This window comes from Miniopterus schreibersii (genome assembly GCF_964146895.1).
Source record: "Miniopterus schreibersii genome assembly, chromosome: 11".
Classification (NCBI taxonomy): Eukaryota; Metazoa; Chordata; class Mammalia; order Chiroptera; family Miniopteridae; genus Miniopterus; species Miniopterus schreibersii.
Window position 1 is genome coordinate 39787231 of NC_138111.1, and position 17021 is coordinate 39804251.

The window sequence follows — 17021 nt, forward strand, 5'->3', positions numbered from 1 at the left end:
TTTACACATTTAAATTGTTATTAAGGTTTATCTTTTATAAACAATGCTGGTATCCCTATATATTTTTGTGTTCCTATCTAATTATTACCAAAAATAATTTCTAGACGAATATATTGCCAGATGCCCTGGATCAATTATAAGTCCCATCTGTGCAATGCAGGGCCAGTTTCTTCCTGCCTCCACCAATGATAGATATATGAACATACTTTAATATTTTCACATTGGTGTCTTAATTAGTATGTTTTGATCACTTGTGAGATTGAATATATTTTTATATGTTAACCATTAATATTTCTTATTGTATAACTTGTTTGCATCCTTGCTCAATTTTATTAAATTGGGCTATTCATTTTGATTTGCAAGGGTCCTTTTGTATTATAGATTTTAACCTGTTGTTGTATGTTGCGATTTCCTTTATTAGTTCACTCTTTTGGTTCTCAAATTCCTTTGAAATACATTTTTGTGTATTTCTAAACTATCCTTTATAAGTTTTATTTCTTTACATTTACATATATCGCCCATTTTGAATTTGTTTAAGTGAAAGGTATAAGGTAGGGATCCAGTTAAAATTTTTTTTAACCAGATGTCTATGCCATTTATCAAATTAAACATCCTTTAATTCACTGGGTTGCAGCATCCCATCCCTGTAGTCTCGAGTTTATTTTCAGACTTGAGTCTGCTCCACTGAGTTGTCTTTTCCTGTGCTAGTATCACACTATCTTAATTATTGCAGCTTTAATCATACATTTTAATAACTGGTGTTGCAAGTGCTCACTTATTATTGTTCTAATGCAGAAGTTTCTTGGCAAGTTGAGCATACTGCTTCTTGAAAATGAACTCTAGGATAATTTTGTCAAGTTCAAGAACAAAGAGTTTCTATGGGGTGTGTTAATTTCATAGATTCTGATTTCATAGAATTTGTATAGAATTGCCATAGTCTCACTATTGAGTCTTACCATCCAAGAGCATGGGAAATGGTCCGTTTATTCATTTTCTTTTAAATTAGGGTTTTCTTCACACAGGTCCTTAACTTTTGTTGTTAGGCTTATCCTGACTGGCTGTGGTTATCATATAAGAACACCATTGCTCTTTTGTATGAATGCATTTTTAATTTATATTCGTTTTTCAGATATCTATCTTAGACTTTCCAAATAGAAAGTGGTATGGACTGTGAATAATTACTATTTCACTTCCACAATTTGCTTCTTATTTTGTTACCTAGTTGCACACTAACATTTCCTGAACAACATAAATGGTAGTGATGATGGGGGTGGGTGTCCACTCATGCTTTCAGCTTGACTTTAGAGGGAATGCTACCTTTATTTTACTATTGACCTTGATGGGGAAAGGTTTCAGATCTATATTTTTTATCTTGTTAAAGAACTATTTTTCCACTTTCCGAAAAGTTAAATACTATTTTGCATTTGTCAAGACAAGATATGTGTGGGGGGTGTGGGGGTGGGTATATTAGCCAGTTAAAATGGAGAATAATAACAGTATGATTTCCTAATATCAGATTTTCCTCTCATCTCTGGAATCCTGCTTGACTTTTTTGCAATAAAAAAACACTCCTCCTCCTCAAGAGGCAGCCTTGATGTTGTATATCTGTGAGAAGCTATCATTCTTAACTGGCATTTTCAGAGTTCTGTTCTGAAAAGGAGACCTAGTTCCCTTAGGTTTCTTTTACTAGATTGGGTTACTTTTGCTAGAGGCAATGGAAGCTTCAGAGTTTGTATTTTTAAATTTTTTTATTTATTGGTTTTTAGAGAGAGAGAAAGTGGGGAGAGAGGGCGGGGGGTGGGGGATTTGTTGTTTCACTTATTTATTCATTGGTTGATTCTTGTATGTGCCCTGACCTGGGATCAAACCCGAAACCTTGGTGTATTGGGACAATGCTCTAACCAACTGAGCTACCAGCCAGGGCTAGAGTTTACATTTAACTTTCTTGCCTTGATTAAGGTTAGCCCATTTTAGGCACCTTCTGTGGAATTGTGAAAGGCAAGGTGAGAAGAACCAGGTGGGAAGGGGCAGTATTGGAGCATAGGCCTCGCAGACCCCAGGCCAGGACTTCAGTGGCAGCCTGTCTGAACCCAGGGGAGCCTGGACAGGTTTGGGTGTGTCCAGTTAGCAACCCTGCACTTGCAGGCCTATCCTCTTCCTCCCTCTAGATCAGAGGAATAGAACCTTGTTTCTGCCAAGGGCCATTTGGATATTTATAACATAATTCTCAGGCCATACAAAGTTATCAACTTAAAAATTAGCTAAGGCCCAGCTGGGCATGGCTCAGCGGTTGAGCATCGACCTAGGAGCCAGGAGATCAGGGTTTGATTCCCACTCGGAGCACACGCCCGGGTTGCGGGCTCTATCCCCAGTTGGTGGCGTGCAGGAGGCGGCCGATCAAGGACTCTCTCATCATTGATGTTTCTGTCTCTCCCTCTCCCTTCCTCTCTCTAAAATCAATAAAGACATATTTAAAAAATTAGCTATGAAAAAAGCTCCTAGATTTATTGAATTTTGAGTCCCACCTGCAGTTGCCTCGGCAGGGCCAGACCAAAGGACACAGCCCGCGGGCTGGATGTTCCCCACCCCTACTCTAGATGAAGAACTCAGTACTTCATTTCAAGACTTTACTGAGAAGAATAAGCTTCACTTGGCGTAGTCATACTAACGACCAGGGGGAGTTCAGGCTCCTCCTTAGAAGCAGTGAGCCGTGATTTGTGCTAAATAGGCAGGCACATAGCCGGCAGGCTCCACTCCACTTCTCTTGAACCCACTGGAGGCCCAGGAGACTTCTGGAGGCCTGACCTGTCTCCGCAAAGAGAGTCTTTTACACATTTGGTGCAGTGTTCAGGAGTGGTTTTGATCGGGTTTATTTTATACCCTGAGCTGAGTCTGTCAGCAAGAGGTGCTTAGCTTGTTGCTGAAAGGGGAGGGGAGTGTTATATAAATAATGAAAGCGCAGAGAAACTTGTGCTGTTAACAGCTCTGCTCCAGTAAAGCAGAGTTTATTGTGTCACTGCCTCTGGGTGTGTTTTCCTGTGAAGGCCAGAAATAAAGCACAAGTGGGTGTCTGTTCCTTTTCTCCCCCCCTCCAGGAGGATGGTAACTCTCATTAATCCTAAAGACAAGTTTAAATATTCTTTAATTGATAGTTGATTTGCCATACGATTTGTTTGGTAGGAAGAAGGTTAACCATTCTTTTTGGGGCCTTAGCACTGAGCTAAAAGAAAGGACCTGACTTGACTGTCCTCTTGCTGTGGGCAAGTCATCACTGCTCTCAGGCCTCCTTCCTCCTCTGACATCATCTCTGGTCGCGGTTGGCCTGAAATTCTGTTCCTTCTCTACAGATGATTTCTCCATTCCATACTTCCATAGGTGTGAAACATGCATCACTTTCCAGATGATACCTTATTATGTGTCTATCATTGACTAGCATGCAGAAATGTACCCCATAGTAGGTTGGTTGTATACAAACTCTGCTGGGTCCAAGAGCTGGGTGATGTTAAAAGGCTCCATATTGTGTAAGTCCCAAGAATAATCCAGGGTCCCTTGCAGAGACACACTGCTTGGCTGGCTTAGTGTGTTATAAAGTGTTGAATCTGAATGCCTGTCAGAGGGAAAAGCACTCTCTGGTTGGCCATGGATTCTACCACGACCCATGATCTTATACACCTGGCATTTCACCCTTTTGTTTGTTTGGTTTTTTTGTTAATCCTCATATGAGGATATTTTTTCCATTGCTTTTCAGAGGGAGTGGAAGAGAGGGAGAGAGGAGAGAGAGAAAGAAACATCAATGTTCGAGAGACAGATGACTGACTGCCTCCCTAATGTGGAGCCACACCGGCCAGAGATCACCTGTTTTTATTATGTGACTGGCTCCTAAAGACAATTGGATTTACACCAGGTGGAAGTTCAAATCTTCAGGTGGAGATCAGGGATCGGCCAGCTTCCTGTAAAGAACCAGACAGGAAACATTCTAGGTGTTGTGGGCCACACAATCTTTTTTTTTTTTTTTTTTTTATCTTTATTGATTTCAGAGAGAGGAAGAGAGAGGGAGAGAGAGAGATAGAAACATCAATGATGAGAGAGTCATTGATCGGCTACAGCCTGCAACCCAGGCATGTGCCCTGACTGGGAATCGAACCCTGATCCCTTGGATCCTAGGTCGACGCTCAACCGCTGAGCCACACCCAGCTGGGCCGCACAATCTCTTGTCACAACTGTTCACCCCGCCGCTGTAGTGGAAACGCAGCCGTAGATGATACATACACGAATGAGCCTGGCTGGGTTCCAGTCCGACTTTGTATATGGACATGAACCGCATATAACTCTCTCCTCTCACACAATATTGTTCGTCTTTTGATTCTTCCCCCCAACCATTTGGTAAAAAGCAAATCTAAGAATGGTGTTTATACAGACGGCAGATCACATTTGGCCTGTGGGCCGTAGTTTGCCAACCCCTGATTAAGAGCGTTGTTCAAAAGCTTCTAATGCTTTTCCAAAGGATCCGAGAAGAATGACGACAATCCTGGAGCTTTTACACAAGCAGCTCACTTCCAAGTAGATATTCTTTTAAATGCTTGGAAACTGCAATTTTGAATTAAACAAGTTATATGAGTCGAACAAAGGCTGCTACTGACTGGTTTGTGCTGGGCTCTGTGGGTGGCCTCCCTTCTCTGAAACACTCAGGAATAAGAATGCTGGGTCAGTGACAGCACCTGGGTTAGAAGCAATGAGAACAAGCATATGATGACAACTTGGAGGGGCAGGGAATAGGCTGTAGCCATCAGGTCAATTGCAAGTGAATTCAATGGGAACGGACCCCGATTACACTTGAAATATACATAAATTGTGAGCATCGATACTCAATAGTTCTCCTGTACATACAGCTGACTCAGGCCTCGTGACAGTTTTCCACTCGCGCTCACTTCCATGAAGGCACCCTCCTACACAGAGGACACGTCTTATTTCTTTTATGATCCCAGCACACAGCAGAATGGTCTTCTGGTCCATTTTTTCCCACAGTGGAGATAGATCCATGCCAATAAATTAACCTCCTCTGATGACTCACTTGAAAGAAACATGTGCCAGTGAGTAAGCTAAGCCTCCTTACCACTGACTGCTCCAATAAAACCACGTCTGATGAGTGTTTGTCCTGACAAGCATTGAGAAAACACCGCCCTTTCCTTTTTATCGCTTTCCTCACCAAGTCATAAAGCAGTGGGAGAGAGCTCCAATAAAGACAGAGCGGAGAGGGGTTTTTTGTTTGTTTGTTTGTTTGTTTGTTTTGGTTTTTCCAACTCATCACTCTCTGAATTCTGACCATTATTTATTTATTATTTATTTATTTATTTATTATTATTTTAATATATCTTTATTGATTTCAGAGAGAGGAAAGGAGAGGGAGCGAGAGAGATAGAAACATCAATGATGAGAGAGTCATTGATCGAGCCCACAACCCGGGCATGTGCCCTGACCGGGAATCGAACCCCGATTGCCTAGATCCTAGGTCGACCCTCAACTGCTGAGCCACACCCCGCCAGGCCCTTTATTTTTTAACATAACATGTATAAAAGAGCATTTCTCCACGGACACATCACTGGGCTTAGAGAAGACTTTGCTGCAGTCTAAATCTGGAATAGCCCGGAAGTCTGGCCCAGTGATCCGGGAACTTCTGAGCCGGCTTTGGTCCTGGGAGCAACCTGGAGGATGGGCAGGCTCAGCATGCATGCATGCGCACACATGTACACGTGCACACACAGTTGGAGCATCTACTAAATGCTTGGCAGCACAAGTAGCACAATAGTCAGATGTGACTTTGTCTTTGCCCCAGGAAGGTCACCTTGTTGGGTTGTGACAGCCTCCATTGCAGCTTTTGCTCAATTTCCACTGAACTGGGTAAAAATGCTATTTAATCCAACCAGAGTGACAAAGTGTAGTTTTCTACTTCACCTTGTCGAGTTTTTTCAGAAAGTTCGGTTTGAAGCTCTTTTTTTTGTTTGTTTTGTTTTTGTTTTGTCCCTACCAGAGCCAGTGAGCTTCCTCGCGCATTATTACTCCCGGCCTTGGGTAGGGCTCAGCATTGATTGGTTTGCTGTTGCCTCTTGCTGCTGTGGCTTTTCAGCCCAGAGCACAGTGAGAATTTATACCCCCGAGTGGCGAATTCACTTATAGTAGTCCCCGCTTCACGGTGTCCCTTTCTGCGGTGTTAGTTACAACCACAGCCAACAGTGGTCTTACAATATTAAGTGGAAAATTCCAGAAATAAAGAATTCATAAGTTGTAAATTGTGTGGCATTTTGGGTAGTATGTTGATCACTCTGCTGTGTGCGTCATTCCGCCTGGGGCGTGAATCATCCCTTTGCCCTGTGTGTCCATGATGTCTACGTCCCACGCCTGCTAGTCACTCAGTGGCCAGCTCAGTTATCAGTAGACTGTCCCAATATTGCAGTGATGGTGCCCAAGTAGCCCTTATTGTTCTTAGTAATGGCCCCGAAGTGCAAGAGTAGTGATAATGGCAATTCGGATATGTGGAAGAGAAGCCATAAAGTGTATGTATGTATAGGAGGGGAAAAAACATATATATATAGAGAGAGAGAGAGAGAGGAGAGAGAGGCTCTAGTACTGTCTGTGGTTTTAGGCATGCATGGGGTCTTGTAACATATCCCTGTGGATTGGGCCGGGGGCTATTGCATACAGATTCGTTTTGCCCACTTTGGGTTTCCCACGAGAACACATGGGCTGGAGGGGTTGCGATGACCATTGCTCTGCTTAGAGGACAGCAGATAAAACCTTAGTCATGTAGAAGTTGTCATGAGGTGACGGAGGTTTGGTTTTGTTGTTATTACCATTGTTTCCACATCTTTGGCACAGGTTAGGAGGAGCTGGGGGAAAGAATGAGTGACTTTTGGGTGATTCAGACGCCCCGCGCTGGACAGCTCCCAGCCTTTGGAGTGTCTGGGTTCCCAGAAGGTGGGGACAGGAGAGAGAATACTCCTCACACCTACCAAAGGAGTGCCTGGAGAGTACTGTGGAAACCAAGCGCTGTGTGCCCTGAGCCTGTGAAGCAGCTGCTTTGGGCTCTGCTTGGAAAGGTGTGAAGAGCAGGCAGGCGCTCAGAGCTGGGGGGTGGCAGTCACTCACGAGAGGAGCCAGCAAGACTCTCGTCTTAAACAGTTTGTTCTGCCCTCCTGCTTGTGTGTCCCCCAAACATGGACACAAGCCCTTCCCTACCATTCTGGGGGTCAGGAGGCCCCCGATGCTGGCCTGACAACATCTAAAAGACAGGGTTTAGCTGCATTTTAAATGGGATGCAGACAATAATGTGAATTTGAGAAAAGCAACTGGGATGGGGAGGGGTGGGGAACCACTGTTGAATGTTAGGCCTCTATTTCCTCATCTGTAAAATGGGCCACCTCCGTGGGGTATCTTGTGGGAATTCAGTGAGATAATGGTCTTAGCTCTGTTCTTGCACTTAGGTTATTATTTTAGAATAATGTTGGTTCTTCTTTTATGGGAAATATGGAAGAAACTCAGATTGTTTAGCCTAGACAAGGAAAGATTAGAGGAAGACATGTGAGCTGAGCTGTCTTCAGATATTTAAAGGATTATTATGTGGCAGAGGGAACAAACTTATTTTTAGATTGCAGAAAATATGACTTAAAATATGGCCTTCGCAGGGAGGCAGATTTTATATCAGTGAGTGTATGTGATGGAGACGGTGAGGAACAGCAGGCATGCTTGTCGCATGCGGGGCTCCCAGTCACCAGACTTGCTCAGAAAGGGGCTGGGTGACCGCAGCACTCGGAGCTCGGGAGAAATGCCTGCTCCCCATGGGAGGTTACTTGGACTAGATACCTCAGTTCTCGCCCATTTCTGCGATGCCGTGAAATTCAGCAAAGGCCTGAGTTTTTCACTCTGGGAAGACTCATGAAACCAGCCGCCGTGTAGAATAAACCAGAACGAATAATTTCCAAGGCTCTTGGGGATCCATTGGGTACAAAACAACAAGGTCATCTTAGAGAAGATGATTCTCAGCAATTTCTTCATGGTATTAGTTTTCTAGGGCTACCATAACTAAGCGCCACCGACCAGCGGCTTCAACAACAGAAATTTATTTTTCACAGTTGGAGGCTAGACATCCAAGATTAAGATGTTTGTTAGAGATGGTTTCTCCTGAGGCTTCTCTCCATGGGTTGGAGATGGCCGTCTTCTACATGGCCTTTCCTCTCTGTCCTAATCTCTTCTCTTTTTTAATGGTTTTATTGAAAGAGGAAGGGAGAGGGAGAGAGAGAAACATTGATTTGAGAGAGAACCATCAATCAGCTTTCTCCTGCACACCCCCTACTGGGGGTCAAGCCCACATGTGTCCTGATCGGGAATCAAACCAGTGACCTTTTGGACACGCAACCAGCTGAGCACACTGGCCAGGGCATCGCCTCAGTCATTGGCTTAGGGCCCAGCCACATGACGTCACTTAACCTTAACTATCTCTTTAAAGACCTTGTCTCCAAACGCAGCCACATTCTCAGGAACTTTGGGGGGCTAGGACTTCAACATACGAATGGGGCGCACATCATTCAGCCCATAACACTCACATGCAGAGGACTTATCCTTGGAGTCAGGGATTGTGGCCGTGACCAGCCTTCAGAATTTCTGTTGCGTGTTCTTTAAACTGTATCCTGTCTTGACCCCCTTCTCGTAGGTGAACGGCCCTTTCCCTGCACGTGGCCAGACTGCCTTAAAAAGTTCTCCCGCTCAGACGAGCTGACCCGCCACTACCGGACCCACACCGGGGAGAAGCAGTTCCGCTGCCCACTCTGCGAGAAGCGCTTCATGCGGAGCGACCACCTCACGAAGCACGCCCGGCGCCACACCGAGTTCCACCCCAGCATGATCAAGCGGTCGAAAAAGGCCCTGGCCAGCCCCTTGTGAGGTGCTACCCACGGGGGCCAGGGAGGGAGGCCCGGAAAGACAGAACTACTCCCAGCAAACAGACACACACGTGGAAACAGCCCCAAAGAGGCGCGCTGCCAGCACAGGAAGTCCTGTCCTTTGGTCAATATTCTGATTTTCCTCTCCCTGCATTGTTTTTAAAAAGCACATTGTAGCCCAAGGTCAAAGTGCACTCTTGGTCCCCTTGCAGAGGCAACTGAACCGTCTCTGACTTTTGGAGGGAAGGCAAATGTTTTTTTCCCTTCCTTTATTTTTTTTTTTTTTTGGGGGGGGTGATACTGGGTGGGGGGGAGGGGGGAAGGTCAAGACTGGGGCAAAATTTTAAAGATTCAACACTGGTGTACATATGTCTGACTGGGTGAGTCGACCTGTGGCATCACAGTGATTCCGGGCCCTTCCAGCTTGCTGTCTCTCAGAATTGTTTTTGTACCTTTTAATGTAATGACGAGTGTGCTTCGGTTTCTTTAGCAAAACCACTCTCTTGAATCACATTAACTTTTGAGACAAAAAACGCCATAGCACAGCTGTCTTTATGCAAGCAAGAGCACATCTCCTCCAGCATGACCTGTCATCTAAAGACTTGAAAACAAAAAAGTTACTTATAGTCAATGGGTAAGCCGTCTGAATTTATACTAATCAAGACAAACCTTGGAAAGGTTACACTAAGTACAGAACTTTTAAACCTTGCTTTGTATGAATTGTACTTTTTGAACATAAGCTGCACTTTAATTTGTAATACAGAGGATGAATAAGTTAAGTTCATGCTTTAAGGATAGAAGCGGACATTCTTTTTGGAACCACGTTATAATCTGCTTATTTTACAGTATACACGTTTCCCTAAGAAATCATGACAGATGCGAGGGCAGAATATACACAGCAGATGCTGAAGGAGAAGGAGGGTAGGTTTTTGGGTGTCTTTTTTGTTTGTTTGCTTTTTAAATTTAAAAAGAAACAGAATTTTGACTCTATTAACTTTTCCAATTTTTTCCGGCTGTTTTAGTTCACATCACCTTATTGTACCATAATGCCACGAAGGGAGAGGGCTTTGACTCTGTTGAGTTTTATTTGAATGGGTGCGTAACAGTAGCTAGCTCTGGAAACACCGATTTTTTCAGGGTGGGGGGGAGGTTTGTTGGTCTCCTTCCCATGTCCCTACAAAACTCCCACTAACAGGTGCAAGAGTTATATAAAATGAAAAGGGAGCTGAACTGTGAAAAGAAAAATATACCCCTATAAGCAGTGAGTGCCAAGGGAAAATACCACGATGATTTCAGAGGAGACCACACAGATGTCCCTTTTGGAGACCGAAGGCTCGTGGAATCCATAGGAACAGCACATCACTGTACCTTTTCCATCAGAAGCCTCACCACTATGTATCTTGTATCCAGGTGTCTACGGTGGCCTAAACCACTACATCCATTATACGCCATTTACCGGAAAACTTCATTTTGGCCCTTACATGGTCAAAAAAACGAACTGAGTTTTCTAAAGAAGAAGGAACCTCACACAGGGGAGTCAGCAGTGATGGTGGGAAATGTTTACATTTTTTTTCTTCAGAAATAACGCTTTCTGACAATTTTATCTGATATTTAAAACGGGGAGCTCCGGTGCACTCGAGTTCACACATGTGCTATACGACGTGTTGTGCGAACCCAGGGTGCCTCCCTACCAGTGAACTCGTCACTTCACCCGACACATGCTCGTTCCCAGTTCAGAACCAGTGCGGGCTCCCGCCGCAGGCACGGGTTCCAGCTGACTCCCGCTTCCAACACAGTAGCCATCACTGGCATGGTGTTTTTCCTTTTCTTTCTTTTTTTTGTTTAACCAACATAGTTGCATCAGTAGTTCTATAAAGAGAACTGCTTTTAACATTAGGGACTGGGAGCAGTCCATGAGATAAAATGGAAAGTGTTTTCTCACGGGAAAACATGTCAGGAAAAATAAAGAACACTTTCTACCTCTGTTTCAGATTTTTGAAACGCTTATTTTAAACCAAATTTTAATTTCTGTGTCCAAAATAAGTTTTAAGGACATCTGTTCTTCCATACGAAGTAGGCTAGGGTGCCTATTTCTTACAGAACTCATGGGGTGGTTCTGCTTGTGATCCTCTGCACGCGGCCTTTTAGTGAGAGTTCAGTTTGGGGTTGCCTAGCAACCCACCAACTTGTACAAACTCATCTTTCCCTCACAGAAAGAAATGAAGGAAAACCAGGCAAAGTCAGTGAAAGACAATCTTTGTAGTTTCAGGAGTAAATCTGTTATGTGGCTTTTGTCCAGCACTTAGATGGATGTAAATGCAGCAACTTGTTTTAAAAAAATGCACAATTTACTTCCCCCAAAAAGTTGCTCCTTGCCTTTTCAAGTTGTTGACAAACACACATTTGATATTCTCTTATATGTTATAGTAACGTGACGTATAAACTCAAGGCTTTTTATTCTTTGTGATAAATCCTGTTTTAAGATGTCACGAAACAGGAACCAGCATTCTAATTAGATTTACTATATTGAGATATGGTTCAACTAGGACTACTAGAGTTCATTGAACACTAAAACTATGAAGCAATTACTTTTTATATTAAAAAGACCATGGATTTAAGGTACAAAAAATCCAAATGCAGGATAGTAATTTTTGTTTACTTTTTTAACCAAACTGAATTTTTTGAAAGACTATTGCAGGTGTTTAAAAAAGAAAGGAACGTTGTTTTATCTAATACTGTAAGTAGTTGTCATATTCTGGAAACATTCAGTAGTTTTAAAGTTAAGATAACTCCTCTCCTCGGTTAGGGAAGAAGAAAGCCCTTCACCACTGTGGAACGATGCCCTGGCGTTAGGTCTGTCTACATCATGCTTCTTTTGAGAATTACACTTGGTAGTAGTTATAATTACAGAAACTGATTAGTTGTAAGTTTGCAGATAGATTTAGCACAGTACTCATCACTCTGGATAGACTGCGATGTTCTCTCACACAGACAAGTGATCTGTAACACTGTAAGATACTGATCTTTACAACTGTTTAATCAGTTTTATTTTTGTACAGTATTAGTGACCTAAGTTATTTTGCTGTCCTGTTTTTGTAAATCAAACAAAATTATAATAGAGGATTCTGACAGTAGGTATTTTGTACATATGTATATATGTTGTCCAAATAAAAATAATAAAAATGATCAAGATTTCATTGTTCCTGCCGTTATGTGTTTTAAAGGCGGCCTATTTTGCCACGAGAGGGGTTAGCCCCGTGCCTCTCAGCATGGGCGATGCTGTGCAGACCTCTGAGGCCGTAGGTGGAATGGAGGCTGCTCATAACCTCTGTGTTATGCTGGAGGACAATATTTGTATTTTCAGGTAAATTCTAGAAGGTTTATAAAGCTCAGGCTAGGCTGGGGTGTGGTAGGAACTTGTCAGAGAATGTTAGAGACTCAGATTGTGCTTTTGAGACATGACATCAGTAAGAACACCAGGTTGAGGTCTCAAAGGCAGAGCAGTGGGACCATTAAGCCAAGTGAAGATGAACACCAAAGCGTGTGTGTGTGTATTATATGGATATATGCTAGCTACCTATTAGTAATTTTTTTTTTTTAATATATCTTTATTGATTTCAGAGAGAGGAAAGGAGAGAGGGAGAGAAACATCAGTGATGAGAGAGTCATTGATCGAGCCCACAACCCGGGCATGTGCCTTGACCAGGAATCGAACCCCGATCGCCTGGATCCTAGGTCGACGCTCAACCGCTGAGCCACGCCTGGCCCGGCCTTAGTAATTCTTATTGTATACTCATCATGGTGCCAAGTGTTTAGGTCTTTTCTCTCATTTAATCCCTAGAGAAGCTCTACAGCTCGCACAGTAGACACTTGTTTTCCACATATTTCAGATAAAAAAAGTTGAGGGTTATGTAACTTGCTAAGAGACACGTTTAATAGGTGGTATAGACAGTATTTAAATCTGGTTACTGATTCCAACCCTCCATCTTATGCCTGCATCAGGGCAGCGATGGATCGACTGAGCATCATTTCCATTTGACCCATTTTTTGAGCATCTGTTAGTGCCAGGTATTGTTATCACTGAGGACACAAAAGTGAAAACAATAAGTCCTATGCCGTCAAAGGAGTTTATGTTAGTGGATGGAAACACATAAGCAAGTAAACAAATTATCCATATAATTACAGATAGTGATGAGCATTATGATGAAAATAGTCGGGTGACTTGGATGTTGGGGAAAGGTGACTTTAGATTGAGTCTCCCTGAGGGGACTTGCACATCTAATCTGGGACCTGGATGACATGGAGGAGTCAGGCCTGCAAAGATGTGGAGGGAGTGAGGAGAGCAGTGCAAGGAGTTTGGCAGGAATTCAATCAGGATTTTAAATTTTTTGTTGTTGTTTTAAACATATCTTTATTAATTTCAGAGAGAGGAAAGGAGGGGGAGAGAGGGAGAAACATCAATGATGAGAGAGTCATTGATTGGCTGCCTAGCCCGCAACCCGGGCATGTGCCCCGACCGGGACTCGAACCCCGATCTCCTGGATCCTAGGTCGATGCTCAACTGCTGAGCCATGCCCGGCTGGGCTCAATCAGGATTTTAGAGGGACTGGAGGAAGGTGCGGCGGCTGGAATATAAACAGGACAAGAAGGCATGGGAAGGTGGGGTGGTTGGCACAGGCCAGACCGCAAGGGCCTTGTATTGTAGACTATAACGTGGTGTTTGATTTTTATTCTAAGGGTGGAAGAATCTTTTGGAAGGTTTAAAGCAGACAGTGCTATGATCAAACATATATGTCAGCAAGCTCCTGGATGCTGGGTGGAAAACAGGTTTTAGAAGGGCAAGAGTAGAATCTGGGAGGCTAGGGAGGAGGCGGCAAGACACGGCGGTCATTTGGACCGGGTGTTAGCAGTGCAGGTGGAAAGAAGCGAATAGTTCCAGAAATACGTTGGAGGCAGGATCATTCAGATTTGGTGATGTTAGGATGTCAGGGGTAAGAGAAGCAAAGGTCTAATAACGCCCCTCAGGTTGTGGCCAACAGGCCTTTGTTAATGCGGTTTGATGAAGTGGAGGGAAAGAGGGTTGGAGTGAAGGAAAAGGCATGGACTCATTTGGACGTGTCATAAAAATGTCAAGAAGGTGATTGTGTATGTTAGTGTAGAGCTCAAAAAAGTGGTCTGGACTGGAGATTTGGAAGTCCCGCATCTGACAGTAATTGAAGCCCCAGACATGGACATCAGCGGCAGTAGAATATGGGGGGGGGGGGGGGGAGAGAAGGAAGACCAGGAGAAGACAAAAGAGCTCAAGAAGCAGCAAGACAGAGGCTTGGGTGGAGATGGCGGGGAGTAAACACGGCCCTCACGGCCTCCCACAAGCGCCTCAAAATGACAGCTCAAGGACAGAGCCCTCATTCAGAACCGCCTGAAATCCAGCCCAACGGAAGTCCTGCAATTAAGGGTACAAAGCAGCAGCCCCATCCAGACGGGGAGGAGGGGCAGGGGCACGGCACAGGCTGGTCCCACGCCCTGTGTGGCGGCTAAAAGCCAGGAGGGCTATTTCGGCTGCGGAGGTCCTCCCTGGGCAGTGAGGCTTCGCAGCCCCACGTGAAACACCCCCAGCCCAGGCCAGTGCCGGGGAGAGAAGTCACAGTAACTTCTGGCTATAAAAGCCAGCTGGGATTTTGGCTCCCAGGCAGTTCCTCTTTTTATTTATTTATTTTTTAAATCTCACCCAAGGACAGGCTTTTCATTGATTCTGGAGAGACAGGAAGGGGGAGGGGGAGAGAGAGAAACATCATCATTGGTTGCCTCCCAGACACACCCAGACCAGGGATTGAACCCACAACCTGGGTTATGTGCCCTGGCTGGGAATTGAACCCACAACCCTCCAGGGTACACGACACTCTAGCCAACTGAGCCACACTGGCCAGGGCCCAGGCAGTTCCTCCTAGAGGGCCCGCACAGGAAAAAATGGAATTTAAGGGAAAACAACTGGGTACAGGTGATTACTTTATATTAGCACATTCTATATTGTAGATATAACAGTGCCTACATTCCATCAAAATATATAAAGCAAAAATACAAAAAGACTTTTATAAAAACTACAGTCTTAAAAAGATAGTAAATTTTAATAATACACATATTCCTTTCAACTATCTACAAAACCTATACAAAAATATAGGATATAATAAGACTATAAGTAACACATTATAGACTACATTTTCTGGCCACTGGACAATAAAGTGAACAAAAGGATAATGTTTAAAATAATAAAAATTCTGGAAATTAAAATACTGTCTTTATTAGATCAAAGAGAAAATACAAATTACAATCAGAGTTTAAGACAATAAAAATTAGAGAAAACTATATATCCAAAATATACCCAAAAGTTGTATTTAGAGAAAAATTATAAGCTTTATATGATTTTATTATCTGTAAACAAAACTATAAAAGAAGTTGAAAAATGTCATAGAATTTCAGCACCCAGATAATTTTAAAGGCAAAATCTTTCAAACCTATAAGGAACCAATATCTCCTTTAGAATTTAAGCTGTTAGAACATAGAGCATACGAAATGATAGGAAACAATTCAAGTCACTGTAGGAAGCTAGTTTAACCCTGGCCTACCAGAATAGTCAAGAATATTTTGTAAAAGAAAAGTAATGTAGGGGAATTTTCCCTAACAGGAATTATAGCCTATTTTGAAGACATGAGCATTTATAAAAAGTTTATATATTTTATAAGTGGCTTTCCAAATCAATGGGGAAAGCATAAATTATCCATTGTGTTTAGCCAACTGCTTATGTGGGGAAAATTGAAGGTACTTCATACCATATACACCAAAATAAATCCTATATGGATTAAAGATTTAAAATGATTAAAGCACTTAGGATATAGGTGAAGATTTATCAATCATGACTTGAGGAAGAACCCAAATGCACAAACCTAAAGGTAGAAACCCAATACAGAAAGATTAATAGATTTACTATTGTGAGAAATTTGCCTAAACAAAATGAAAAGGTATGAACATGGAAAAATGCACTTCAAAAGGGTATCTTATAATGACTAACTTCTTACAAGTCAAAAATGAGCATGTATTTAGAAAAATCTGGTAGATGATATGAATTCACACCTTACAAATGACAAAAATAGTCAATAAACATTTTTTAAATGTTCACACTTTGTCAGAAACACAATATAAAGTAATGAGGTATTTGCCTATGGAACTGGTGAAGATTTAAAAAACTAAAGCACCCATTTTGTCAAGAATTGGGAGAGATGGGCATGTTATTAGTGGGAATTCAGATGGGCACATGTTTCCTAGGAGCCAATGGGGCTGTGAGGGTTAAAAACCGATGACAATGTCCGTAGGACCTTAAGAAGAGACTTTGGGAAGGGGGGTGGTCACACGGCACCCCTGCTGCTGCTTCTGTCCCTCCGCTTCCCTCAGCAAACAGCCTCCCATCATCTCTCTCCTGCGCTTGAATCGCCTCCTAACTGGTCTCGTTTCCCTGTTCCCCTTAATGTCTTCTTCCACTTTACAGTGTCAGTGACCCCAAATATATGTCCACACCCTTCATTCTGCAAGGACCTCCCATGTCCCCGTCATCTACAGGTTTAAGGTCAGTCTTAACGTGGTTTGTCAGGTTCTCCACGTTCGGACGCCCGTCAAACCCTCCAGGCCTCCTTTCTCCCACCCATTTTTTGCCATCCATTCGGAATACCCATGTTTATAATTGTTTCAGGTATGTTGCCTCAGCTCATGTTAGTCCTTCCGTTTAAAATTCAGTGCCGTCCTCCCTCTCCCCCCTTTACTCGCAAAATTTTTTGTAGGGAGCGCTGTACCTCCCCAGGAAGCGTTCTACCGCTTCTGGGCCGGGGCAGGTCCCCCTCCATGGGCTTCCATAAATACTGCTCCCTGCTTGCCCCAGTCACGGCCTGTGAGCTGCATTCAGGCTGGAAAGGGTTTATTCATTCTCGTGTCTGCATTCAGTCATGAGAATGTAGCGCAGTTACTGTTGGACAATGTCTCTGGATTTTGGCTAATAGGAGTAGTGTTCCTATTGGCACTCCCTGGCGTGCTGTTTTGGTA

General features: G+C 43.3%; 1 protein-coding gene across 1 annotated transcript in view; it reads left to right on the forward strand.

Moving 5' to 3' along the window:
- KLF9 (KLF transcription factor 9) overlaps positions 1–12133 on the forward strand; it is a 26538-nt gene extending 14405 nt beyond the window's left edge. Inside the window, exon 2 of the mRNA XM_081151500.1 lies at positions 8705–12133. Within this exon, the coding sequence (XP_081007626.1) occupies positions 8705–8934 (230 nt within the window). The 3' untranslated portion in view covers positions 8935–12133. The remainder of the gene's footprint in view (positions 1–8704) is intronic.
- Positions 12134–17021: the final 4888 nt, after the last annotated feature.